This window comes from Brachyhypopomus gauderio, chromosome 2, assembly GCF_052324685.1.
Source record: "Brachyhypopomus gauderio isolate BG-103 chromosome 2, BGAUD_0.2, whole genome shotgun sequence".
Taxonomy (NCBI): Eukaryota; Metazoa; Chordata; class Actinopteri; order Gymnotiformes; family Hypopomidae; genus Brachyhypopomus; species Brachyhypopomus gauderio.
In genome coordinates this window covers 45,940,205-45,966,759 of record NC_135212.1, presented here as the reverse complement: position 1 = coordinate 45,966,759, position 26,555 = coordinate 45,940,205, and the positions used below count along the sequence as shown (strand labels likewise).

Here is a 26,555-nt window from a genome sequence, read left to right as displayed (position 1 = left end):
CATTGACCTCTGACCTCAGTACTGTTTCTCTTAAAGAAAATGAAAGGAAGTAAATATTACCCTAACGCGTCAACATGGCAGAATGATCCGTGTTAGCCAAATTACCACATCTATTAACACTAATCAGAGAGGAGAGTATGGGTGCACATAACTCTATTTAGGCAAAAAAGTCAACTGTATTTTTTACCCTTATATGGTGAGCTTCTCAACTGCAGTGTCATACTGTTAACACAACTGTTTTAACAAGAACACTGTTGATACAGTTATTCAGCACTACTATTTCAGCAAGTCACACGCTGTTACTGTTACCAAGACTCCAGCCTTATCCCAAACAAGTGAAGAGAGAAAAAAAAACCTCTCAACCGTAAACCAAAACAAAAATCTGGCTTAACACGAACCCTTGGGTCTGCTGCCTACCCATCACAGAGAAGCAGGCAACTATTGCATGGTTCACAGTAATACACACAGTCACTGCTGGGAGTCTGGCTTAGGTTTCTCCAAACATTGTACAACACTGCCTCCTAGTGTCTGAAAACAACTGTATATAAAACAAAAAAATTTGCATAATTTGATTTACAATTGTACAGTGCCAGCCATTTCCACAAAAAAACAAGACAAACGCTTCTATTAATCATATTTACTACATCACACAATATAATATTTCTCTTACCATACATCACGAGTCTCTGAGACGCCATGGGTTTTACTGAGCCAACAGCATTAATGCAACAAATCATTTATGACCTACCTAAAAACAAAACAACAACAAAAACAAGACCAACAAGAACAACCGAGCCATTAAAACCCCCCTCGGCTCTGTGGGAATTAAAAATGCTTCGCCAGCGCTTCTCTTGAAGCTCCGCTGCTGAGCTCGTGCTGAGCGGCGGTGTGGGCCGCTTTGGCGTGCACACGCATGTGTTTGCGGCAGGTGTAGGTGTCCTTGAAGCGGCGATGGCACACGGGGCAGCTGTACATGCGCACCTGCCGGTGAACGCTGCTGTGGTTGCTCAGCGTGCCGCCGTTGTTGAAGCGCTTGCCGCACTGCTTGCACACGTACGGCTTCTCGCCCGTGTGGATGTACATGTGCACCTTCAGCTGCGAGCGGTGCAGGAACGGCCGGCCGCACTCGGGGCACGTGAGGGTGGCTCGGCCCTGCAAGGCTCCTCCTCCGACTCCTCCCACTCCTCCCCCCAGGCCGATGAAGTGGCTGTGCGGGACAGAGGACGAGGATTTGCCCGGGGCACTTGGTGGGTCCCTGGTACCCGACACCCCGTGGCTCAGGGTCCTTGACTGGGGCCCAGTGGGCAGAGCGGATATATTGCAGCTAGTGTTTGCTCTGATCAGCTTAAGGTCTGCGGTCGGAAATACATTACAGCCGGTAGCATTTGCGGTCACAGATTCCTGCATTGTTCTAGAAGGGCCTTGTGGAGAGTTACTCGATTCCACATCACTGTCTTCGTGTGGTATACTGTACACAATTTCATCATTTAGAGTAGGTGGGTTAGGTATGTTACAAGCAGCGGTGCTGCCCGACTCTAAATCAACGATTGAAAGCACTGGGCTCTGGACGGTTCCAGTGGCGGAGATCTGCCGTACGGTACTTTCGTTGGGCTCCGTCTTCATGTCACTCGTCTCGTCCACGACAGCTAAATCAAGATCACGCTCATGGTCTGCATGTGTGGGGCACTGAGTGGTGTCCACAGACTCTGGTTCACTATCGATGAACGGCTGTACGTGAGGAGTGTGTGAAGATGCTTCCGTCTTGATGTTGACATGCTGCCCGCTCAGTAACTGGCTCTGGTTCAGCTCGAGCTCTCCGCACTCGGGTGGGTCCTGGAGCGATCTCCTTTCCTGTTGTATTGGAGGGGAGCTTGGTTCTGGAAAATTTGGAGAAAACAAAACTCCCGACCCTATAAAGATGAGAGATGTTAATGATTTATCGAGACTTGTCGTAAACAATAACAAAAAACAGACATACAATATTAATGCGTGAAGAAAATTAAGTTAAAACAGCAGCAGCAAACATGTGTTTTGATCTCTACCAGGGCAGCATCATCAGTATTGGCTCAAACTACTGCAGGTCTCATTTCTTTGGCTACCTAACGGCTCCATTACACGCAGTCGGTTAAATTGTGTTTTGAGAAATACGAACACCACAGCTTACCTGCTGAAGCAAGCACCATCTCAAGCTCCTGCAGTCGCCCTTTTAGGAACTCGTTCTCCCTCTGTGCCCGATCCACCTCCTCCTCGTATTCCAGAAAAGTTCCTCCAACCTTCTCCATGATCTCGTTCAGTGCCGCCATGAACCGCTCGGTCAAAAAAAGGTTTAAAGTTTGTAGCCTTGTCATTTTGTTAAGATTATTTCACGGAGTGTCACTTTGCTCGTCTGCTTTGCCCTCGATGATCTCTAGCTACGTTATTTAATGCGATTAATGCGTTTGCGAGCAGCGGGAACGGGCAGCTTCGACCAGATTTCACGGTGCACACAGCTACAAACACAGCTGCTAATACAAACGCTTCCGCTTTGTCCTCGTACGCACGCGACTTTTTCTGATCACGTGACAAAACTCTTCCGCGTGGACAAATATGGCTGCGCGCGCTAACAGTGCGCAACAGCACCGCCGACCCGTTCGACAGCAGGACTCCAACGTGTAGCATGGTAGTACAGAAACCGCAACGTCTGCATGCACACTACACTAACTATGAGTTATAAAAATAACTCAATCCACACTTTCTACCAATTTACGCAATTTAACCTACCCGAATCTGAATATACAATAGAATGAAAGGTGAATTATAGCAGGTGTCACGAAATACGGATGGAAAAAGCACTGTTTTTCTAGGGGAATCTCGTGCGGAAAACGATTACGGTACTTCTTTAGTCTCTAGATTTAATTGGCAATAAATAATAACGAATTTATCAATCGTGCAATGACCATGGTTAATTGTTTACACTGTAGTACCACTCTTTACGTTTGAATTAAGTTTAATTAATTGCTATTCACATTACAAATTATGCTTGAATTATAATGTGTCCAAACTTCGCTTCGTAGATGTAGCTAAATCAAGAACGTTTGGTCTGGATAACCCGAGAGTCACTAGCAGGTGTTTGTGCATTCTGAGAAGAGCTGGATGAATCAGTATTGACAACAATAAATACTGGATGACCATTTAAAAACTGGGAGAGCAATTTTACAATCTCAGGAGCATGGTGCCTGTGGTAACCTTTAGCTATGACCAGATCTAGCTCACGTTTCTGATTTTAGCAAATCCTTTAATTTATTCTACTTACCAGAAAATGGTAAGAACTGAAAGGTGAAAGAACAGTGACATCCTGAAATTTATTAAAATTATGCACACACTTATGACATAAGTGACGTTTGTTTCATTACACCAGTCATCAATACATAGCAAAGATGAGCATATCAGTACCATGAAAACAAAACAACCTTTAAAATCACACATAACTTATCAATGCTCAAGTCCAATCATTTAGCTTCTGATTTTTTGGTAAGTAGTGCTCGGCAGAGAATAAACGGGTTTTTTTTTTTCGTACAACATAGTGCACCTTTTGTCAATAACATCTAATAATCTCAGTCTAGATCCATATGAACTGAATAAACTGTTTTAGGGGCTATGATGGTCCTGGAACAGGTCTAATCCATAATACCATATTCATTACAACACTGAAGGTACCAAATTATCAGCGATCTGTTTTTGTAGATGTATTGTCACAGAGATTATTTTATAGAACATTAATTTAGCCAGGTGAGGACTGCAGGTTGGGAGCCATTATTCCAGAATGAAGTGACTCTGGTTCCGTGCACATCATCAGATTTTATGCACTTTTTGTCACTATAAAAACCACTTAGGGAACTCGAAACCACTCTGGGTGAACTAAAAAATTTGAGTTGAACAAATCTTTACTCATTTAAATCATGTACTTGGTTGAGAACAAAATGATGCAACTACAATTAATAGAAACCAAAATCATCAAACCATTAAGTGCTGGAATCAAAATCACACCAAAAATCAAAGTAAAATACTGAAATCGCAGACGGATCCAATTCATGATGTGACCCATGACTGTGGCCTCATGTGCCTGTATGCACTCCTGACAACACATAGGCACTCCTGATGATATGGAGAATGGTGGACTGAAGAATCTCCTCCCAGACCTGGACGAGGGCATTGGTGAGATTCTGGACACTCTGTGGTGCTACTGGGTTGCATTGGATACACTGATACAAAATGTTCCAGAGGTTCACAATTGGATTCCGATCTGGGGAACAGGAGGGCCAAGTCAATGGCATCAATATCATAATCATCCAGGAACGGCCTAACCACTGTGGCCACACGAAGGTGTGCATTGTCCTGCACCAGGAAGAACTCGGGACACACTGTACCAGCTTAAGGCCCGACAATGGCTCCAAGGATTTCATCTCCAGACTTCTTTTTTTTTTTTACACGTCACATGTACTCAGTGTTAAATCTGCTCTCATATGTGGGTAATGGGGTGCCAGCAGTGGCCTTGCCAATTGTGGTGTCCTGTGGTGAATACCAGTCATGCTGCATGTTGATAGGCTGTGAGCTCAGGTCACACTATGGGATGTTGGGCCCTCCTGTTTCATGTAGCTGGGTTAGAAATATCCACACCAGTAGCCCACTGGAGGCAATTTGTAAGGCTCTGTACATCCTACTCCTGTTCCTCCTTGCAGAAAGGAGCAGATACCTCTCCTGCTGCTGGGGTGATGCCCTTTTACGGCCCTGTCCGGGTATCCTCATGTAATGGCCCGTTTCTTGGTATCTCCTCCATGCTCCTGAGGCTAGGCCGGGAGACAGCATGTAGGGTACATACAGATGCACCATCCTGAAGGAGCTGGACTACCCATGCAGCCTAGACGTGCTATATGAACTGGTACCAGTAGTGACAGACACTAGCAAAACGCAAAACTACAGTACTGTGGAGAAAAATCAGCCAGGATGGATAAGGAGTGTGTTATTGTGGCAAAATCATTCCCTGTTTGGGGGCTGTTTCACTGATGCTTCTACAGCGCACCCGTTGTTACTTTCATTTGCAACAGATTGATTCAAAATCACTTACACTTCCTAACTGTACTGATTGATGTCCCTGAAGCTGGTGATATACTGTGATTAAGTGTTATCTTAACTTCTTGATCTCAGATATGTTCAAATAATCTCCATTGTCTTTGCAATATTGGTATCAAATGAATGACTGGTTCACAAGTACAAACAAACAAACAAAAAAAGAACAGTCTGATCATCAACATTTTCCATGTTTCATACGAAGGTGTTTTAACAGAGCTGATGTGGTATACTCTTTAACACCCCGAGAGATCACTGCTTTGCACATGAGACAAACTGCCTTACTACAGTCTCCTTCCTTCAGTGAGAAATACTTCCACACCGGGCTTGATTTGGCTATGGTTCTCTTCTGCATCTCGCAGTGTCTGCTGGTACAGTGTAGCCTGTTGGTGCATATGATTCGGTTTGAGTAGCTGAACGCTGCTCGAAACTCCACTGGCCTGTTTAGAGTGGCTGTTGACGCAGAATGAGAAATGTCAATGCCGCATGGCCTCTGACTGCTTTGCTGGGCCCTGCTCTGCTCACTGTTTTCCGCACTCCGGTCCCAAGTTTGTGGAGACCAGCTCTGGTTGCTGGCATCTATACTGTCCGTGACATCAACCGAACGGGAGTCCGTGTTCAGTGACTCTACTTTAATCTTTGTAGGGAAATCATAGTCTATAATCTCACTGTCAACTGCAGGTGTATTTAAGAGGGTGGTACAGTGGACAGACTGGGGAGGATCCACAACATTGTCTGTCTGTAATGAGCATGTCTGTCTGGTTTCTGACTCGGAGTCAGAATCTGTAGGGTGATAGAGCTGCTCGGTTTTAATACAAGATTTATCCACTTTTAGATGTGGATTTGCGGCCCGCTGGAGCTCCAACTCCTGCTCCGAGCTTGGGTTGCAGTCTGGCTGTACGGAGACCACACCTGTAAGGCACATAATAGATTAACGTTTAAGAAAGCAACTTGTCTCGTGTTTAACTTAACCAAGTTGAGATGTTACACTAACCAGTTTACAATAATTACGACTTTAAAAAACAGACAGCACCTCAATATTATTAATACATTTGTCTTCGTGTAATTAATACCACAAATAGCTAGCTAGCTAACGTTAGCTAGCTATGACGGATATCAAACGGTGTCGCTATGTTCCTAAAGGTGATACATGTATAATTAACCATTAATATACATCTTACCAGGATTAACATCTGCAATGCCGCATCCTGTAACCTTTAACATTTCCTTCAGATAGTCGTTTTCTTTGCGTATCCGTGCCGACTCTTCTTCGTATTCCTGTATCGTCATGCTCACCGTGTATATTATCTCATTTACTGCTGCCGATAGTCGCTCAGACAGGAATGAATTTAAACGATCTAGTTTGGTCATTTTACTGTTCAAAAAAGAGAAACTTGACTCTCAAAATATTCTTGATTGGCGATAGTCGCTATTCGTACCGAGCAAGTACTTTCTGCCACGCCGAAGATGTTTGGTTACGTGCATGTGAAACAGGTCAACGACCAGATGGGAAACAGAAGTGCACTACTGCCACCCCAGGACAGGAGAAACGAGACCATAAACAAACCTGGCCATCAATGTGGGAGCAGAAAACATCTCAAACTTAGTCTGAAGCTCTCAAAAATAGTCAACGACCCCTGTAAATCTTGAGTTTGTCTTTAATGGATGAACCGGTGCGTCGTCTGGGGTTTACAATAATTCTGTTACCGTGAGTTCAAAGAACACTCAAAATGAAATATGAAACTGGTATAGGAGTCTCTACAAAGAACATGCAACTGTATTTAAACGGTTTGGTGTCCTGTAGGGTTACACCGAACAATATCAGTAGGATTTCTATTCATTATGTCCTTTGTTCCAGAGTAATCTGTATCTGTTGGATCCCCAAAATAACATACTTCACATCTAATCTGAAATAAGAAAAAAAAAAACAGCTGTTTCCCATTTTCTGAGCATTTCTATCTATCCTTGACTTTGCTGCCCAGTATTTGTGCTTTGGGGTGGGTTTTGCGCAGGTGGCCCTGCAGCCCTTTGGTCGAAGAGAAGCACTGCCGACAGATGTTGCAGCAAAACGGCTTGTCCCTGCCGCAGTCGTGCTGGCCCAGGGCGTCCGGGTCGCTGAAGCCCATGTTGCAGTGGGGGCACCTGTGCTGCTCGACGCTCTGGTGGGTCTGCTGATGCTTGCGCAGGTTGCCCAGCTGGGCGAAGCTGCGGGGGCAGCGGTCGCAGCGGTGTGGCCTCTCGCCGGAGTGCGTGAGAAGGTGCCGCTGGAGATCCACGGTTTGGGCGAAGGCCTTGCCACAGATGTTACAGCCCATCACCTTGCTGTGGGCCAGCCGGTGATGGGACCTGAGGTTCTTCAGTTCACTAAAGGACTTGTCACACTTGGGGCACTTATGGGGACCCCCGGCATGGGTACTGGCCTTTCCTGCTGGCTTCCTCTTTTGTCCTTCTCCATTTGAGGGTGTGTATGTGTCATCGCTCTCGGCCGAGTCCTCCCTGTCGGAGAGGTCGCTGGCTGCATCGCTGTGAGAAGAGCCTGAAGAATTGCTCTGCGCTGGCCTCCATATCACAGACCATCTTCTCTTTCCACGCTTCTTCTCGGGCTGTGTTGAACTGCGGCTCAAGGGATCTTCTGGCTCTCTGCTGAGCTGGGCTCTGTGGTCTGAGACCTCAGGAAGTGTTTGGCTCTTCCTGTCCAGGGTAATAGTGACCAAAGGCTCCTCCTGTCCCGCACGGTCCTCCTCCTGTCCCGCACGGTCCTCCTCCTGTCCCGCACGGCCCTCCTCCTTTCCCGCACGGCCCTCCTCCTGTCCCGCACGGCCCTCCTCCTGCTGAAGAGTTTCCTCCTCTAAAACATGAAGAAAGAGAGCAAGCACAAGATGATGTGTTTATGCTCACACAGCTGATGAAGGACCTCTGTCCTTAAACACATCCAATTTCTGTTTCTCATTCTTCACTAAAATGTTTGTTTCTCTCTCTCATATATAGTCCTAACTTGTTATCATCCTATGTTGCTCCTCATTATATTATTATATTATATATCATTATATAATACAATACAGCACAGTATTTTAAGGGCAGGTTCACTACAAATTTTACTTTTAAGAAAGATATCCGGCTAGGTTAAGCGACGATGGGATTCATGGGAGTGAAATCAAAGTAGCCTATAGAGGATAATTTGTGCATCATACACTTCAGTCGTTACTAATAATTTACCGAAGACGTCTGTATCGTTATCTATCAGAGAGAGGTCCTGCAGCTGACGTTTTAAAATATCGTTCTCCTGCATCGTGCGCGCAGTTTCTTCCCGGTACTCGCACACAATGTCCTCCACCATTCCAAAGATCTCTCTCGCGACGACCGAGAGACGCTCTGACAAGAGTGCGCCAAATCGCTCGAATTTATTCATTTTTCTTTCTCGATGTTATGTAGCTGTGAATTTAGTTCGCCACTTGGAAGTATTACACATTCGCACTAGTATAAATGAAAGAGCGGAACAATACTGCAGTTGTTTTTTACTGCCCCCTACTGGACCGGTGTAGATGACCTTTGTGCCTAAAACCAGTCCAGGAGGGACAGAACACAGGACCTTCGTCAGTTCCACAAGACAACAAATTCAAAGGTGTCTTAGAAATCGTTTAACAGTCAAATTTAAGATTGCAGTCAAACATCTAGTGCTATGCTGTCATTAAATTATATATTTTCTTTGCCTCACAAAAGCTGATAAAATGAATCTGCTACTACAAAAGCACAAACACCCTTGAAATAACACTTTGAAATAACTGTTTTATTTTCAGCCTGCACTTATGCAAGAAAGTCAGATAATCTAGATAAAACAGTAAATCGAATGTACTGTTAGTCAGTGTTCAGTAATGTCCTCTGATCAAAATATCAAATTGCACAGGATATAAAATCTGATGTAAAAAAATATTTACAAAGAAATAAAACAAGCAAAGAATGTCTTTATTTATAAAAAAATAGTTTCACAATATACGGAGTCAATATTCCTAACTTGAGATCATCCTATGTTGCTTCTAGAGGCAACACTTCAGAGAAAACAAAACATACTTGTCTTGAACTACTACTTTGTAATTCATTACTTCAAGCGGATCTTCCTGAAGATTCCTCCTTGTCTGAAATAGAACACAAACATCACTATAAACCGTGCAAATGCACTGCCTGGTTGGGTCAATAATACAGCAGAGATTGGAGTTCCACCAAAGACAAACCCCTCAAGACAAATACAGATCAAAGGTGGTACCTTCTTTGTTAAACCAGTTTTAGATTGTGTTTCTATATTGTTGAGTGAATTATATTTTACAGTCCATATTCTTTCTAATCTGCTTGAAACCTATTCAATCAGTAACCACCCACATGCATAAGATGTGTCTTCAGGCTTAGTCGCCCTGTTTTCATGGTTTCCTTATATAACTTTTGGTGCCTACAAACCGGATTCCAAAAAATAATTTGGGACACTAAACAAATTGTGAATAAAAGCTGAATGCAATGATGTGGCAAATGTGTTAATTTTAACTGCAATTTTTTATTTAGTTTTAGTCATAATTTAGTCATTGGAGTTATTTTTAGTTTTAGTCTAGTTTAAGGTGACTAATTATCAAAAAAATTTAGATGACAAATATAAATGGTGTAATAGTCATTATATACACACTTACAAATATTCTGTAACTGGTTAATAAATGTTTCATTTTTATTTACCTGAACTCATGCTTAGTGAGCATAACAATAACAAACCATTGATGACCAGTAGGTCTGCTCTACCTGAAAAGCATATGGAGTTTATGAACAATGCATATTACATACAATATAAAACTGGATGCCGTAAAAACAGCAATGCCATAGCCCGCAGATGTTGTTTCATTTGTCGTATTTTTCCAGACATCATCGTCGCACATGATTATATCTTTCTACCTGCTGACATTGTCGAGTTAACTTTGGGTTGAATTTCATGAGTGACCATAGTCCACAGTCTGGCATGGTCTTCCCGGGTTCTGTGCAATGTGAAGACGTTAGTACTGATTGGACGGTTACCCGGTTTGTCCCGCCTCTCCGTGTACGCTAAAGTAGTTACGGTTGGCTCTCTTAACTTATCTCTACCTTTCACAAAACTAAGGTCTGATTGGATGTCGTCGCTGGCCAATATTTTCGTCTCGTTTTTATTCGTTGACGAAAATGTCCATTAATTTTGGAATCATTTTTATCTTTAAATAAAAACTATATAAAGTTATCGTCTCATTTTCATCATTGTTTGTTGACGAAAACTATGACAAAAATTTTTCGTCAAGGAAATTAACACTGGTCAATATTTTTAGCGTAATAGAACATAGATGACAGATTAAAAGTTGAATCTGAGTAAATGTAACATTTTAAAGGAAAAATATGTTGATTCAAAATTTCACAGCGTCAACAAATCCCAAAAAAGTTGTGACAAGTAGCAATAAGTGGCTGGAAAAAGAGGAAGATGCAACAAAGGCCCAAGACGATTGAATAGTTAGACATGAATGGGAGAGCATTCCTATTTCTAAACTTGAGAAACTGGTCTCCTCTGTCCCCAGACATCTGTTGAGTGTTGTAAGAAGTGGGGATGCCACACAGTGGTAAAAATTTAGAAATTTTGAAACAACATATTTTTCTCTTAAAATGATTTTCTCATGCATTTTCTCAGTTTAAACTTTTGATCTATGATCTATTCTAAATAAAATATTAGATGTTGGCACCTCCACATCATTGCATTCAGTTTTTATTCACAATTTGTCTAGTACCCTAACTTTTTTTGAATCCAGTTTGTACATTTCAAGGTCTTCTAGTCCTCAAGCTGCACACTTCTTTTGGATTTGATACATATGACAGGTTTGGCTTGTATCTTAGTTCTCATGACTTTGAGGTTGTGAATTAAGTTGCCTCCGTTTAAGAGGTGATGTAGGAATTTCTTCCTCTCAGTGGAGAGCTTAGCCCTAGAAACCTGCCTGGCTCACCTCCATAAAGATATCGTGTGCTCTGTGTTCTGGGCAGTGTGGCGACCTGCCTTCTCGGACCACACGCTGTGCTGCCCTGTTACCTTTGTCTGCGGAGGCAGGTCTCTCCAGGTCTGGATTGGAGGGCTCCGGTGACACCGCAGTGCACTCTTCCGATGGCTGCATAAAGAACAGGTTCACACATGAGAAAGCCGAGAAACGATGGCACATCCACAATTGAGAGAGATTTCATATTACATTTTCAATAGAAAACTGAAGTGCCGCTTTATACAATACCTGTTGGCGGGGCTCACTGTGTGCTGGCTTCTCGACGTTGTGAGATCGTTTCTTGCGATGTCTTGCTAGTTCCTGGTCCAGGCTTAACTGCGTCTCTCCTGGAAATGTATTCAAGAAATCCAGGGTATATTTCAGAATCGGACTCGAGATGAACTGCTACTGTAGGACAGAGCTCAGAAAACACCCCCACAATAACCAACCCAAGACGAAAGGTAGTGCTTCCGTGCTCATGTTTATATTCACTCACCATGGTGCGTCATTCTATGGTTTCGGAAGCGATATTTCTGAATGAAGCCCATATTGCACTGGCTGCACCAGTATGGCCTTTCGCCTGCGAGTGATGACACCAAACACAAAGTGTTTGCAATAGCTCCACACCGAAATACACAAATTGTTCCTTGTCCAATCCTGCAAACGCACGTGCCTACCTGTGTGCGTGTACACGTGTCGGCGCAGGTGATAGGGGCTGCTGAAGGAGGCGCTGCAGTGTTCACACACGTGCAGTTTTGTGCTGTGTGACACACTCTCTTCATCAGAGTCCTCATCCAGTTTCATTGGCTTGTATGTGGAAACAGACACAGATCAAAATGGCAAAAAGACAGCAGTCAAATCAATAAAATCACAACAAACAGTTTAACATTTACAGGGATTCATTCGTATCCCCAGGTAGCACATAACTCCTGACATTTTAGACATTAGACATTTACGGCATTTGGAAGGCGCCCTTATCCAGAGGGACTTACATTTTTATCAAATTTTTTATACAAGTGAGCAATTGAGGGTTAAGTGTCTTGCTCAGGGGCACCTCAGTCATGGCCTCAGGTCTGGGAATCGAACCCACGACCCTCCGGTCACAAGACCAGTTCCCTAACCGCCAGGCCACAACTGCCTGCTCCTCTGTGTACACAATCACACCCAATAATGCCCTCCAACATTCAATGAACTTGTCTGAAGGTGGATTAAATGATTCACGTCCCGTTAAGAGAATATCTGAGAAGACATGGTTCACCTGAATATGCGGACGGGAACTTCTCCTCCTCCTTTCTAGCCCTCTCTGACTGCTCTGCTCTGCTTCAGGTTTCTTGTCCTCCTCACTCATATTACGTTCAGTTTGATTGCATGGTGACCCCTTGTGCCAGTAATCACTTCCTGTTTGACCAGTTACTAGGCTGGTGTCTGGAGTGACATCACTTCCTGTCTGAACACCGACGAAGCTGGTGTCCGGAGATACGTCGCTTCCCGTTTCTAGATCGGCATGGTCGACACTTGAGCTCATATCTTCAGGGGGAGAATGTGCGTGTTCTGTGTTGCCGTCAAGCTGTGCTCCACTGTGACCGGTCTCTGAAAGGGACCCAACTGACTGTTCTCTCTCCAGGGACCCATCAGGCTCAGCATGAGGATTCTCCTCATCTCCTGGTGTACAATTTACTGATTGAGGATTAGCCTTTAGTAGTTCTTCACTTAAAGAGGTATCTGGTGGTGGGCCACTTGGAGATACTGGAGCAATATTTAGGTTCTCTGCAGTACAGCCAATGTTGGACGTTGAACTTGGTGATGTGGAGGCAGCGACAGGGAGCAGATCGCTGCAGCTGGTTGCAGCTCTGTCTGGGTATTTCTGCTTGCATCTCTGCACATGATTAGAAAGGGACCTCTTACTGAATAACCCGAGACAGTAAATACAATGCTCATAGTGCTCATTTGAGGAAGCTGTGCCAAGCCGTCTAGATGGCACCAAGCAGCCCTCTCCGCTCCTAACCACGTCTGTATTATGCAAGAAGTCCCCTTTGCTTCGGAGAAAGTCCAGGAATTGCTTCCTTTCTTTTGAGTTCTTTTCATAACTAAGGGCCTTCGCCACCTCGGGCTCATTAGCGTGCACCGACTGGAGATGCGGAACCATTCGGACACAAGGCTTTCTGCAGTAGAAGCAGTAATGCGTTTTATATAGCCTTGCTTTTCCTTCACCATCTTCCGGACTCGAGGGGTTTGAGCTGCACGGTTGTGGTCCGTGTTTGTGCTCCTGCTCTGATGTTGGAGCAGTGCTTGTCGATGCTTCACACTCTTCTGACGGTGTCTTCTGTGGAGAAAAGTTGTAGTTACTTAGCTTATAAACCCTGCAGGAATTGAGAAAACAGATGAAACCCATTTTGTGTTCCATTTTAGGATCCACTCCATGATCAGTTCTGTATAACAACTGTGGCACTAGTGCATTTGCCTCAGCTGTGACACAGAGGTCTGACAACAGCAAAACATAACATTACATAACAAAACATTAGGTAAGTGATGTGCAAATTAACAGTCATGGTAGAGAGGTCTGTTCACATTAAAGATTACTGATATTGAAACAGCTTATAAAACTATGTTAAAAATATACACCACTTGCAAAATACATTTCATCGGATCGTTTCAGTGATTTATTAGCCACCACATAACTTTCTTCTGCAGTTCAGCACCATGTAAAATATCCCAAAGCCAAATTTCAAATAAAACAATTGATCACATAAATCAAACCCTGTCTATAGTCATTACAGAGGACAAATGATGATATGGCGTGTACCTGTAAGGGGTCATTTAGACGACATCTCTTTGGTTCTTCGTGGGCTGCACCGCTTTGACGGTCCAGTTTCCTCTTCACTGTTGTAGTGGAGTCTGAATCAAGGGCACTTTTAAAATCACAGTCCTGGTTTGCAACTTCAACAAACCCATCCATGTTGGCTCTGATGTGACCTTCGGAATCAAACATTTGCTTTGTAGGACTGTATGTTACGTTTGATTCTGGATCAGGCGTTTGCTGTGTTTCTTTGGGAATGTGATCCCAAACCGCAGGACTGTCGGGTTCTGTGGCAGAAGCCACGTGTTCATTGGTTTCAAAGACCTGAATGGAAGAGTCTCCTGTTTCATAGCCAACATGTTCTGGAACTATAGAATTAGCCGATTCTGAGTTAAGGGGATCTTTGACTGGGTCAGAACTGGCAACGCTATTCAATTCCTGATGTGCGATTTGCTGAGAATCAACGCACTCAAGGTTAGGCATGGCAGCCTCAACTGTGAGAGTTTCATAGTCCGAGGTTTCCTGGAGATCACCACCGTATGTAGTTGGTAGTGTAGTGTCCGTTGCATCAGCAGGTACACCACTGTTGTCATTGTCTGAGGGGACCACTGATTCTGGAGGGGAAACACATTCTGCCACACAGTCTACATTTTGTGAGGAGTTCGGACTATCTTGACCGATGTTACGCTGTACGTCACCCTCGTCAGGGTCCGCAAGGGGAGGACTCTTTAAAGCTGAAGTAAGCAACCGATCAGCATTCTCAAACGTAGCATCAAACAGCGGCAGACTCATCAATTCGGCGGTGGGTTGTTCAGCATCTAGCACCCCACCTGAGTCAATGAGGGGGCAGGTGGATTCACCTCCATCGACGTCTTGTGGTGTACCGTGGCAAGACTCCAAAACGGGAGGGTCCGAACACTCAGAATCAGGTTTGTTCTGTTCTCGTCCCTCATCCATGCTTAGAGATAGTGGAGTCTCCAATTCTAAATGAGCGGCTTCTGGTGCGGCGTGGCAAGAGTCTAGAACAGGAGGACTCAATGGCTCTACGTTAGGATTCTTTGCTATACCGTTGCCAGTGTCTGGAACAGAAATCTTGTGCACATGTGCACTGTGAAAAGAATCTAGAATAGGTGGATCTGAAGACTCTGAATCAATATTCATCTTTACTGCTCCATTGCCAATATATAAAACTGGTGGATCCTCTGTTTCCGGACCGGTGTTCGGGTTTATTAAAGCACTGTCAGTTTCTGGAAGAGGAGATACTGATGCAAGGGTGTTCTGTATAGTGCTGGACTCTGGAAGGGTCTGCTGTGTTGTGTTGCAGATGGTGCCTTGAATGGCATTCTCAGATTCGGGTTCAAAGGTTTCCTGCGTCGGTCTGGAAGTAGGTTGAAGCACAACGCCGTCCTGTTCAGTCAAGTCCTTAGTTTTTTTCTCCTCACATATCAAAGCATGTTTCCAAAACTGATTTCTCAGGTAAGACCCTTTACAGAAGAGACAATGCACAAGGTCTTCAGCTTTACCACTCCGGACACCATCAATCGTATCACATCCCATCTTTTCCTTACTGCAAAGACGGCCTAATAGCTTCTTCCTCTCTTCTGAGGTTTTGCTAAATCGCAAAGCTTCCATCACCTGAGGCTCCCTTGAGTGATCATACTTGAGGTGCAGTTCTATTTTTCGACATGCTTTCCCACAGAACCGACAGTACAAAGTTTTCTTTTCCTTCTTCGGTTCTTTGCCAACAGCCGGAGATGTCGAGGCTGCTCTGGGGCTACGGCTGGCGTCTGTGTCCGGATAGACGTCAGACAACTCGTCTACGGTCAATCTGAGCAACGTTGCAGGGTTCCTCTCTCCTGAGATTTCAACGATGTCTGCTGAATCCTCTCTACCTATTTCTGATGTCTTCAAAAGGGGGAAGATTTGAAAGAATACAAAGAAAATGTATGCATCAATATTCTCTCTCATATCAAGAAATATCCCTTAAAAACGAATGTGCACTTTTACAGCACTCTCCACTTTTGATACATGCATACCTGGATATGAGCAACGTGCTGCTTAATCTGCATGTTCTTGAACTTCTTCTTTAGCTTTTTAAAGGCCAATGACTTCTCGTCAGTGCCTCCAGGGAGAGAGTGCATCTTCTTGTGCAGAGCCAGAGATGACTCGCTGTCAAAATTTAAACCACAGGGCACACAGGTAAACTGCACCTTTGGATCTGTGCGACTTTCGTCCGTTTGCTCCTCGTTAGCAAGCGGGCCACCATGTTCGCTCTGTTCACTGGTCTTATTTGGTACAAACACCACATCTGAATCGGAATCAGTTGCTTGTTCCGAGGAGCTGGCAGGGATTTTGTCAACTATACCTGGACTGGCCACTTCAATCCTATCCATGGCAGGGTGTGGGGGATCAGCACATAAAGGACTATTTGTGTGTTCTATGCCAGAAGTGTCCTGGAAAGGCTGACTGACAGAGGTACTTTTTAGACCTGACTGTTCTAACTGAATTTGGCCCTCTGTTGAGGTTTTCTTTTCATCTAGGTTACTGGACACGTTTAACCAATCACAATCATCATGACCTTCATCATTATCCTCATCAGCATCTGAGATGATGGTATAAACCGGCTGTATGTCAGCTTCTTTGGGCGTGGCCCCGGCGCTAGTCTCTGCCAAGGGCACTTCAGAAGCTGTTAGTAACATGTCAGTAGAATCACTATAAGAAATCAGTGCTTGATCACTGCTGCCTATCTCAGATTCAGAGAAAGGGAGTGTGTGTCTGGCAACAGAGTTAACTGTCCCAGTAAAGCTTGGATTCACACTGGGGCTGTTAATTTGTGATCCTGGAGAATCTGGCTCTCCTTCTATTTCCACAAGTTCTACGTCACCTTTCATCAGGTTAGGAAGGTAGGAGGTATTTTCACGAGAATTACAAAACGAACCTAATTTAACACAAACGATATCTGAATCATCTGTCTCTGATAGAACAGTGTAGCTTATGCTAGACAGTGGGTTTTGGCCATCATGGCAGCCATAAGTGTTAAAGTTTTCAAGTGTAATTTGAGTCGGACTGACTTGGTAGTCTATAGCATTTACTATAGCAGCATCGGCTAATTCAGAGTTTTGGTGCAACTCAACATCACTCGTTCCAGCACTAACTGTACTAAAACCATCCTCTCCAGATGCAGTCCAGTGCTTGGGCTCAGCAGTAATTGGTTCTAGAACAATTCTAGGCTGCAAACTGAAGTGGCTTATGGCATTGCCGACTGATTTGGGATCAGTTTTTGAATGAGTTGTGCTCTGGCTGGTTGTGGCACCAGCTGACTGCAGAGGTAGTGGGCTGAATTTTCTGCCAGTGCAAACTGATTGAGGTTGAACGGTTTCCATGGGCTCTGTAGTGCTTGTGTGGTCTTGAGACACTGCAGAGGTCTGATTCCTAGAGACCGCGACTCCATCATCCTTCCCCCTTTCATCAGTGTTTTCTATCGCAGGCTGCAGGAAGGAGAATCGGAAGTTAGTCATTCTTTACAAGAGAAGACTACTAGCCACACACACACAATGTTGGAAAGAAAAAAAAGCATTAGCCCATGCAACTGATTATTAAGTAAACAAAACAGACAAACAAAAACAAACTAAAACAAAACAGGGAACAAACAGAGATGTCAAGGCACTCAATTTGCAGGTAAAAACAACCCTTTATTGAGGAAGCAAAAATCGCAAAAGATCTGTGTGTAGTAGCCTGCTGGCCTTCAGTATTAATGTGTATTGATAATCACGTAATAGTAAATGCATAAACATTCATTAAAATTAATTCTAACAGAATGTGTTTTTAAAAATGCGGGCACATTTAAAAAATGCTGTAATAAAACTGCAGTAAAAATTTGTCAAATTGTCAGTGTCAAGCATATGTGTATGCTGTCTTTACAAAGTAACCGAGGCACTTTTACTAACATTTAAAAGCTATAAGAAGTAAGAACCAAATGCTACTTCACAACTAGTGTTCTTACATGTTGAACAAATCCATATTGAATTAATTATTAAAAACAAACAAACAATCAAACAAACAAAAAAACCCCTCATTTCTCACACATGACTGTTTGACATGCAGTCTGTTGTAGGCATCATGGGTTTCATCATAAATTCTCCTACCTCCTGGCTGTCGGAATTGGGGCCTCTGGGCCTTGTCAGGTCACCATAAAATTGTTCTTTACGCTGTCGGTAGGGGTACGGTTTCTCGCCCGAGTGGATCTGCACGTGCCCCATCAGCTGCATCGCTCGTGGAAAGGCTTTTTCACAGAAGGGACAGGGAAACGCTTTACCTCTGTCTTTTCCTTTCTGAACCGCAGAATCATCGGCGGACGAGCCTCCCTGTGATGTCTGAAATAGAGCAGAAAGGGGGGGGGGGGGGGGGGGGGGGGGGGGAGAATTTACTTGCGCAAATGTAACGAAACCTCCAATGCAATTTAGCGAGGACGAAAAATACCTGCTCGTCGTCGTTTTTACAGGTCTCGTCACTGTCCTGCTGCAGGGCGAGCGTTCGCTTCCTGTGCCCCAGTATATGCAGGTTCAGCCAGTTCCTCCTGGCGTACACTTTGCCACAGTGCTTGCAAATGCACCGGCCTGGGGTTTTAGGGGCGGCCTCTTTGCTTTTGGCTTCTGCCGGCTGGATGTCAGATGGTTTATCCTCGTTCTTTGGTGTCTTAAGCTTTGGAAGTGAGAAAAAAACCCCATGAACCAGCCAGTAAAGTGTTCAAGGATCTTTCATTTGTTTATTTAATCCAAGACCTCTGAGCATTCCGCATGCATGTCTTCCAATCAAAAACAGACTATTTTACCAAATACAGTGCTCACACTAAAATATTTGACACACACTCACCACCTACTCTAAGAGAGCGCCACCTTCCTGGCACCTCCACCTCCTGACCACACTCATTTTGGGGTACACTGCTGTTCTTAAGGTGCACACATAAGACTACAGTTCTGGAGAAGACGGGAGACCATTCTCAACGTCGCAGTGGGAATGACATGAACGTGGCACAGAAGTGGGCATTACAGTGGCATGTAAATATCAGGCAAAGCCAAGTTACTGGAGTTTTCACACGTTGTCGTCAATACACATCTAGTCTTCCACCTGAAAATATCCAGCTAAGACTGGCCGGGTGCTCCCATGAAGAGTTGGTAGTATATCCAACAAGACGGAATGTGACATTATCAACTGTAATTACACTCATATAAGGCATTATAACTGCTCCTAAAGAAAAAAAAAAACAGGTGGCGAGTGTACAACATTAATTCTTTATGAAGCACAAAACAACACATCACTCTCTACAGTGAAATCACCCCCAAAATTAATGGCTTACAATTACCACTGGCAGCCTATTCATTACAGCGATCGATCGATAGACCGATAGAAAGAAATAAAGAACGTTAAACTGTTAATTTATTCAGAGCTCATTCCGGAACTGAAGAAGGGAAAACGTACTCTAAACTCCACTTCATCGAAGAGTGGCTTCTTGGGGAGTCTCCTGCCGTCCTGCCTGTGCTGCATCTCCAGGACTCTCGTGCTCCTCTTCGGTCTCCTTTCCGCGATGCTCTTCTCCTCCTCAAGACTCCCCTTCAAGCTCTCCTCCAATCGTCTTCGCTCCTCCAACAGCTTCAGGCGCATCCTCTTCTTCTCCAATTTATGCATCCTCTTGTGGGTTTTTAGGCAACCGAAAAGTAAATAAACTTTGCCACACTGTCGACAAGTGTACCTTTTCTTTGCTCTGACCACATCTTTTCCTCCAGATGATTCTTTGGGGGTCGTTGTTGAATCATCTGGGATTTGATTTGTTTCGTCAGGGTTTTTTTCAGATTCATCATTACTGATTCTTTTGGTTTCCGAGTTTCTTTTTGATTCCGAATCATTTTTGGTGGTCTCAACATTACTTGCTTTTGGTTGCTCTGTGACTTTTTCTGGCTTTTCGATTTTTCTTTTTGAATCTTCTGAGACTTTGTTTGTTTGTTTGTTTGTTGTTGCCTCCTTGGTGCCGTCTTTTAACTGTTGGAAGGACTGAAATAAAAAAATTAAAAAAAAGATAATTACTATCCAATCACAATGACTTGCCCTGGGTACATCTAATTTGACTGCTCTAATAATAGAGTAAGCTATAACATAAATCACAATTACCCATCAACGCAAAACGTGCTATACATAAGTGAACCCAATCAGACAAATCTAACCAACCCAACTTAAACCAACCTGGGAGATGATGGTACGGCGGGTTCTTCTCTGAGCAGAACCAGATATGATGTTATCAGCAAAAATCCCACTATTTTGTGGTGTCTTAGATGTATGACTTCGAATATGTGGGCCCAACCATCCTTCACGAGCAAAAACCTTATCACAATATGGGCAGGCAAAGATCTTCTTCAGGACAGGAACTTTGTCGTCCTCACCAGTCACTTCCTTTGAACTCTGTTTTGTTGGCTACATGGAACAAATTAAAGATTTCAAAAATAATCTGAAGAACATTCAAACAATCGCTAGATGCATAGATCAAGTTTTAGTTATTCAAAAATGCACCTCATTGGGACATCAGAACCCCTTGCCACTCAAAAGGAAATTCACAGCGGTGAATTAATCTGAAAACGAAGAGTTCAGACTGGAAGCTCTGGCCAACACCAGATGCCAGAGCAGCGTCCCTACCTCTGGAGAGTCGGGCGGGACACCCTTCTGCGTCTTGCTGGCTGGGGGCTGTCTCTGCTTCAGCTGTTTGCGGGCTAAGGCGCGCTCCCGCTCGTGAGACTTCAGGTGAAAGGTCAGCCAACAGGAGCGGGCGAACACCTTCCTGCATTCGGAGCACTGGAAGAGCGTCTGGCCGCCCGCTCTCGCCCTCTCCACCTCCGTCTCGTTGTTCCTCATCGCTGATTTCTGGGAGGAGTTTCAAAAGGTAAACGGGGCAATTGAAAAACGCCAACCCTGGGACAAAGAGATAATGAGACCAGCAAATGGTTCTATGTAGTCATTAAATCCATCTAGCAGGGGCAAATATTGATATTAATTAAAGTACAGACTTAAATTATTGTACTTTAAAGGCTACACTATTCATACAAAGTCATGCCAAAAAAAGGTTTAGTAAACAGATGGAACCAATATACATTCTTCTAAACATTTTAATAAATATATGAAAGGGGAAACAGAGGGCATTTTCCCTACCAATACCACATCAATCAAGTACATTGTGTTTTGTTGTTTTTACTTTTACAAAAACTGCCGCACAAAACATAAAACAGTACAATGCTTAGTTTTCAAAATGCAGTTTATTGGTCAAAATAATATTTTTCCTTTTTGAAAGTGTAGAATAATATTATTGAATATAATATTTAAAAAATATATACACAATAATATAGACAATGGCATTTAACATCTTCCTTCTTTGATATCCTGTGATGGTAAAATGGTAAGAAACGGCCATCTGCTCTAAAACAAAATTAATTAAAGCACCTTTATTCCAATTAAAAGTGTTGATGGAACAACAAAATGACAAGACCTTAATGTCTGTGACTGGCTGTATTGTGCTTCATATGTTGTGATGAAGCTTTATACACTTTTAAACCACAACGGTCATCCACTCTGATAGTTACACCTTTGAAACATGCCGATTAGCTGAGCGATTCTGTTACATGTGGTCTTGCCTCCAAAGACGCGGTGCTTGCGTGCTACTTGCACAAGTACACTGGGGGCAGGATCAAACAGGCTGCCATTTGACTGCAGGCACGGGTCACCCCACCTGCCACTGGCCTGCGGGGGAAAACAGACAACTTGGTCATTTGGTCTCGTTTTTAATAGTTAAACATTGACATGTCCACACACTGTTATTAACAAGCCATGCAACAAGCAAATTATATTGATGTTTTTAAAAATGACAAATTTTTCCATGCAATCAAATTAGAGCTTCAGCACATGTAACAGAGAAGAGAATCTCTTAAATTCAACATTCTATACCGTTAATGTGAATCTCTGTTCAGTTCAGGCTCAGCATCCTATACTAGACAAAACTAAACAACATGGAGATGCTTACCATTGCACAGGTCTGTGGATGATGATGATGATGATGATGCTTCTGTTTGGTGCCTCTTCTGTACGACAGCACTCATGGCATAGCTGTATTCTTATATCCGTGGAAACCTTCCCACAATGCTGTGTCACCCAGTTACTGATCCCTTCTTTAAAACACCCAGGAGCGGGAGAGCCACGATATCGACGCTCTCGCTTTATTCTAATAATCAAAACCTGTTGACAGATGTCAGTATCTGCCATTTCTTAGTTTGGGTTCCAGGCATTTATTCATCAGTGCCCTCCTCTGCCTCACCAGTACCACCAGTCTGATCACATATTTTATAGGTTTTGCTAGTTTGTCATCATTTTGTCACACTCCTAGATCGTGCTTATGCGTGTATATCTATGAATAACGCAGGACCTGTCTGAGGTTCTCCAATCATTTCCACGTACGCCTAGTTACCGTGGTACCTTGGAGCGGCACACTACCTTGGGATGCTGCCGTGATCTCCGGTCTGGCTTGTAAGTGGCTCCATGCGCTTCACGTTTCTCTGGAGCAGGAAGCGGTTTCCTGTGGGTCTTCATGTGAATGGCCAGCCGTGACACGTGAGTGAAGACTCGTTTACACTGCAGACAACGGGGCATCTTGCTGGCCCCTCCCTGCCTGGCGCGGAGGCCCACGGGCTTGCCGGCACTGCCCTCTCGCTGCTCACTGGCCCCACCCACTGCCTCGTCAGGCTCCGCCTCTGGAGCGCTGGGAGCAGGAGTTGCTGGAGCACTTATGTCGTCCAATCCAGTGCTGCGTTCCGTCTGTTCCGAGGCATCCGATAGCTCGTCTGTGATCTCTTGAGACGTCTAAATGTGAAAGGATGCGATTAAGCGTTCATATTCTTTTAAACGTGCTTATGTATAGAACTACATAGAAGTGTATAGCACATTTGCTGAATTTTAACCTCGAGTATGTCTCCCAGAAAGCTACAATTCCTTGTATAATCATTTGAAAGCATCACGTCACTAGAGTGAAGTTCGATACCAGATAAAAGATCACACTGGTTATACAGGTTGTGTACTAGAATGACCTTTCAGGTTGTTTGCTGTTAACTTACAGCACCTAAGCCAAAACCCATATGCACTACTTAAAGTCACATGGAAAATGAACTACCAAAATATGTTCATAGTGCTCCTGACCAAACAGCATGGCAGGGTACTTGCCATGCGTTATTTTTAAAAAGCTATCAATACATAAACCTGACGGATACGAGTCTTCGGAGGCTCGCATACCTTGGAGTTCTTGTGTAACTTCTTCTTACGCTTCTTGTCTCCGTAGAAACAGGCTTTGCGCCTGCGATATGCGTAAGGCCTCTCGGCAGAGTGGACGCGCATGTGTATTATCAGTCTGTGCTCTCTGCCGAACACTTTTCCACAGTCCGGACAGGCGAAGGACATCCTCTGGCTGCGGCTCCTGCCCCTCCAGTGCCTCACCACGCTGGGCAGGGTGGGGTCAAAGTCCAGGGGTGCCATGTAGCTGTAAGCGGAGTCCCACGACGCCCCGCCGTGGAGGCCGCTGTCGGCGGGAGTGCTGGTCGCGGGTTCGACTGCTTCCAGGTCGGCGGTGTGGCCAGGGGTCACCAGGCTGCTGTCGGGTGTGAACGACTGCGAGTCACAGGTGTCGATGGGCTCCGTTTTGATGGCCATGGGTTCCAGTGCTGGACCGTCTGCTAGGCTCACGGGTTGCTGCTGAAGTCCGGAGGGCTCTGCCTCACCTGGGACAGAAAGAGCACTGGACTGTGTAGGGCACAGAAATGCAAGAGATCCTAGCATTGATATGCTAGGTCGGTGATTAATCTTTGTGTAGTTTCACAGGACGGGAGTGAAACATTTCGCAGGAATATCCCCTACTACTTCTACTGGACAGTACAGAGATATCTCCCATTTCCACTACTAGTATTCCTTCTGCTTTTACAAAACTAACAAACAAAACAGTTTGGATCAATTATCTGCAAGCAAATAAGAGTTAATGTTATATAACATCGGGAAAGTGATGGCCACGGACAAACTATACTGTTATTTTGTTACGTGGTTCAGTATTTGACTGGCAACATATGGGGAGAAGTTCTTCTTGAGGGGTGAGACTATGGAAACTTACAAGAAGCGTTTTGGAGCCAAAAACGACCCCGTAGTCGAAGAGGAACTACAAGATAATACCATTTTATCCCCAGCATCGATGGCTCTTAATAATCGTAGGATGTCGTGGTGCAGATTGTGCAAAGACGAGGCCGACTAAACCAGACGCATTTTAAAAACGTAACCAGACGAAACGGGTTAATAATAATAATAATAATAATAATAATAATAATAATAATAATAGCCAGACAGGCTAACGGTAACGAGCTAACTACCTTAGCTAGATACACAAAAACCAGCCTCACAAATGTCACCATTTCTTCACGCCGTACCTCTATAAATGTGTTTTTAAAACCCCCACCGACTTCACCAGTGTTTCTACTACAGGCCCAACGCGACTCCCACCATTTTACCACAGCGCGTAGCCGGGCAGGTTGGCCCAGCGGCCGCGTCTACGTACCGGGCCACTCGGTGGGGTTCTCGCCCTCCACCCACCGTAACCTCCGCCTCAGTACTTCGTTTTCTCTCCGCGCTCGGACCGTCTCCTCCTCGTACTCCAACACCGTGCCGCCCACCATCTCCATGATCTGCTCCACCGCCGCCATCAAGCGCTCGTTTAGCGCGCGGTGCAGCAGCTGTAATTTGGTCATTTTTTAAAAATATATATTGTGTCTTCTTTCTACAGATAAATGTATGTATCTGAACTGAAGCACGGGAAACTGCTAGCGGGCCATCTTCTTGTTAGCGTGGGTCTTCTTCTAAAGTTTGCCAGCCACGCAAGCACACCACCTTACTGCCACCTGCCGACTGGTGCTCGGGGGAATCTAAACTAGGTTTTATTTCTGTATTTATTGGCTCTCGTACTACAGCAACGAGTAAAAAAAACCTCAAATTAAACATTCAAATGATAACACTAACTTGTGTTTTTTAAAAGCAGCAGGGTTATAACAGGTTTATAACAGGTTATCAATTATTATTAATGAAATGTGTTTTACAGTTTGAACCTAGAAGTGTTAAGCCTAGGAATGTTGAACATATTAGACTGTCGTTAAATGGAAAAAAAAGGAGGTAAGTCAGTGTACACATACCTTGGAGCTCTGGTATGCAGATATAACCTAAATATTGGAGGTCCTGGTTGACTTAGGCATTGTGGCCTTTCCGTTTCCTACATGACCCAAGATTAAAGAAAGCACTAAACAATCCTTGTTTCCAAGATAGTTGTCATTTTCCAAAATGCACGTGCAAGTCCAAATAAGGTGCACATTGTATGAACGTGAATAATCTGCCAGAAGAACGATCTGCTTTTATTAAGCGTATATGTATGCATACATGTCTGATCTCCTTTCACAGCTCTTGTGTTCAACAAACACACGCAATAAAGTTTCACATGAGAGAAAAGTATGTAGTGTGATCAGAAAGCAGCTTGCTTTACATAAAGAGGCAATCCCTGGTCAAGTGAGGGTTTAACCCTGAATGAGGGACAAGCAATCCAAGATCAAAAAAGCTTGCGGAAGACACAAGCATGAATATACCAGACTTCTGTGTCTAGGAGGGCTAATAGTGCAGTCGTTGCAACATGCCTGACTACCCACACATTGAACCGGGAAAAAGTTATTTGTCCAAATGTTTGTTAATGTGCATTACATGACATTAATCCACTGATAGATTTTACATGATGATGGTCAGATATCCACATGATACATAGAAAAAATATAATGAAGTCTCTCTCAGCCAAACTGGAGGCTTTTCTTTTGTAGCAAACAAACCAGACATCAACAACGCTGCTTAGATCTGTAGCACTGCTGTAGCCCGTCAGGCTGTGTTTGGCGGCCTACTTGTGTAGATGCACACTCCCCCGTTTACACTCTGCACCTTTATTGTCCATTCACACAAAAAGTAGCAATATATAAATAAACCCAATTAGAATTTACACAATACAGGGAATTATTTACATTTCCAGAGCGATGCATGTACACACACACACACACACACACACACACACACACACACACACAAGCAGGGGTGAGCATATTTTGTGTGTGTGGTACAGGGGGCTGGACATGGAGGCTGGTGAGTGGTTGGAATTAAGCACAAGAAACCGAGCTGTGAAAGGATGGCACGGCGGGTCCTTCTCTGAGCAGAGCCAGGTATGTTATCGGGGAAAATCTTACTCTTTTGTGGCATCTTATGTGAGGGCCTAATCACCCCTCATGTGCAAAAACCTTATTCTAAAATCAGGGTAAACCCAGCAAGACATTCCCCTGCATCCTGGTCTATAAGGCATATCATAGCTCATCTATCTGATAATAGACGAGATGCTAGATGTAGAAGGAAGCAATGAAGTATACTTACTATTTTAACGGTACTTTTGAAATGGATAACACATTTGCTGAACTCTAACTTTGAGCAGGACTCCCAGAACAATTCCCTGTATAATCACTTGAAAGCATGAACATACTAGAGTGAAATGA

At 44.0% G+C, this 26,555-nt stretch overlaps 2 protein-coding genes and 1 long non-coding RNA gene across 6 annotated transcripts; all 3 read right to left on the bottom strand.

The window, feature by feature from the left end:
* Window positions 1-140: 140 nt before the first annotated feature.
* On the bottom strand, window positions 141-2,550 carry LOC143508451 (uncharacterized). The gene is made up of 2 exons (XM_076996959.1): window positions 2,165-2,550; window positions 141-1,910 (listed from the first exon to the last, which is right to left on the bottom strand). The coding sequence occupies exons 1-2, from the start codon at window positions 2,346-2,348 to the stop codon at window positions 826-828; spliced, it is 1,269 nt and encodes a 422-aa protein (XP_076853074.1). The 5' UTR covers window positions 2,349-2,550; the 3' UTR covers window positions 141-825.
* Window positions 2,551-3,490: 940 nt separating this feature from the next.
* Window positions 3,491-24,892, bottom strand: LOC143508450 (uncharacterized). 4 transcript variants are annotated; one of them, XM_076996955.1, is made up of 17 exons: window positions 24,545-24,892; window positions 23,242-23,723; window positions 22,450-22,815; window positions 20,608-20,832; window positions 20,161-20,388; window positions 19,402-19,971; window positions 18,403-18,624; window positions 18,069-18,296; window positions 15,960-17,411; window positions 13,930-15,828; window positions 12,385-13,449; window positions 11,804-11,933; window positions 11,623-11,706; window positions 11,376-11,473; window positions 11,183-11,258; window positions 6,288-7,954; window positions 3,491-6,018 (listed from the first exon to the last, which is right to left on the bottom strand). In XM_076996955.1, exons 1-16 carry the CDS (start codon window positions 24,732-24,734, stop codon window positions 7,062-7,064), a joined length of 8,208 nt encoding a protein of 2,735 aa, XP_076853070.1. In that variant the 5' UTR covers window positions 24,735-24,892; the 3' UTR covers window positions 3,491-6,018; window positions 6,288-7,061. The 4 variants fall into 4 exon arrangements, with proteins under 4 accessions (XP_076853070.1, XP_076853072.1, XP_076853073.1 ...); XM_076996957.1 differs by lacking the exon at window positions 3,491-6,018 and adding an exon at window positions 9,175-9,239 and having other exon boundaries at window positions 7,818-7,954; window positions 24,545-24,891; XM_076996958.1 differs by lacking the exon at window positions 3,491-6,018 and adding an exon at window positions 9,207-9,239 and having other exon boundaries at window positions 7,819-7,954; window positions 24,545-24,891.
* On the bottom strand, window positions 21,203-22,442 carry LOC143508455 (uncharacterized). The gene is made up of 2 exons (XR_013129354.1): window positions 21,983-22,442; window positions 21,203-21,702 (listed from the first exon to the last, which is right to left on the bottom strand). It is a non-coding gene; the product is annotated as an uncharacterized LOC143508455 (long non-coding RNA).
* Window positions 24,893-26,555: the final 1,663 nt, after the last annotated feature.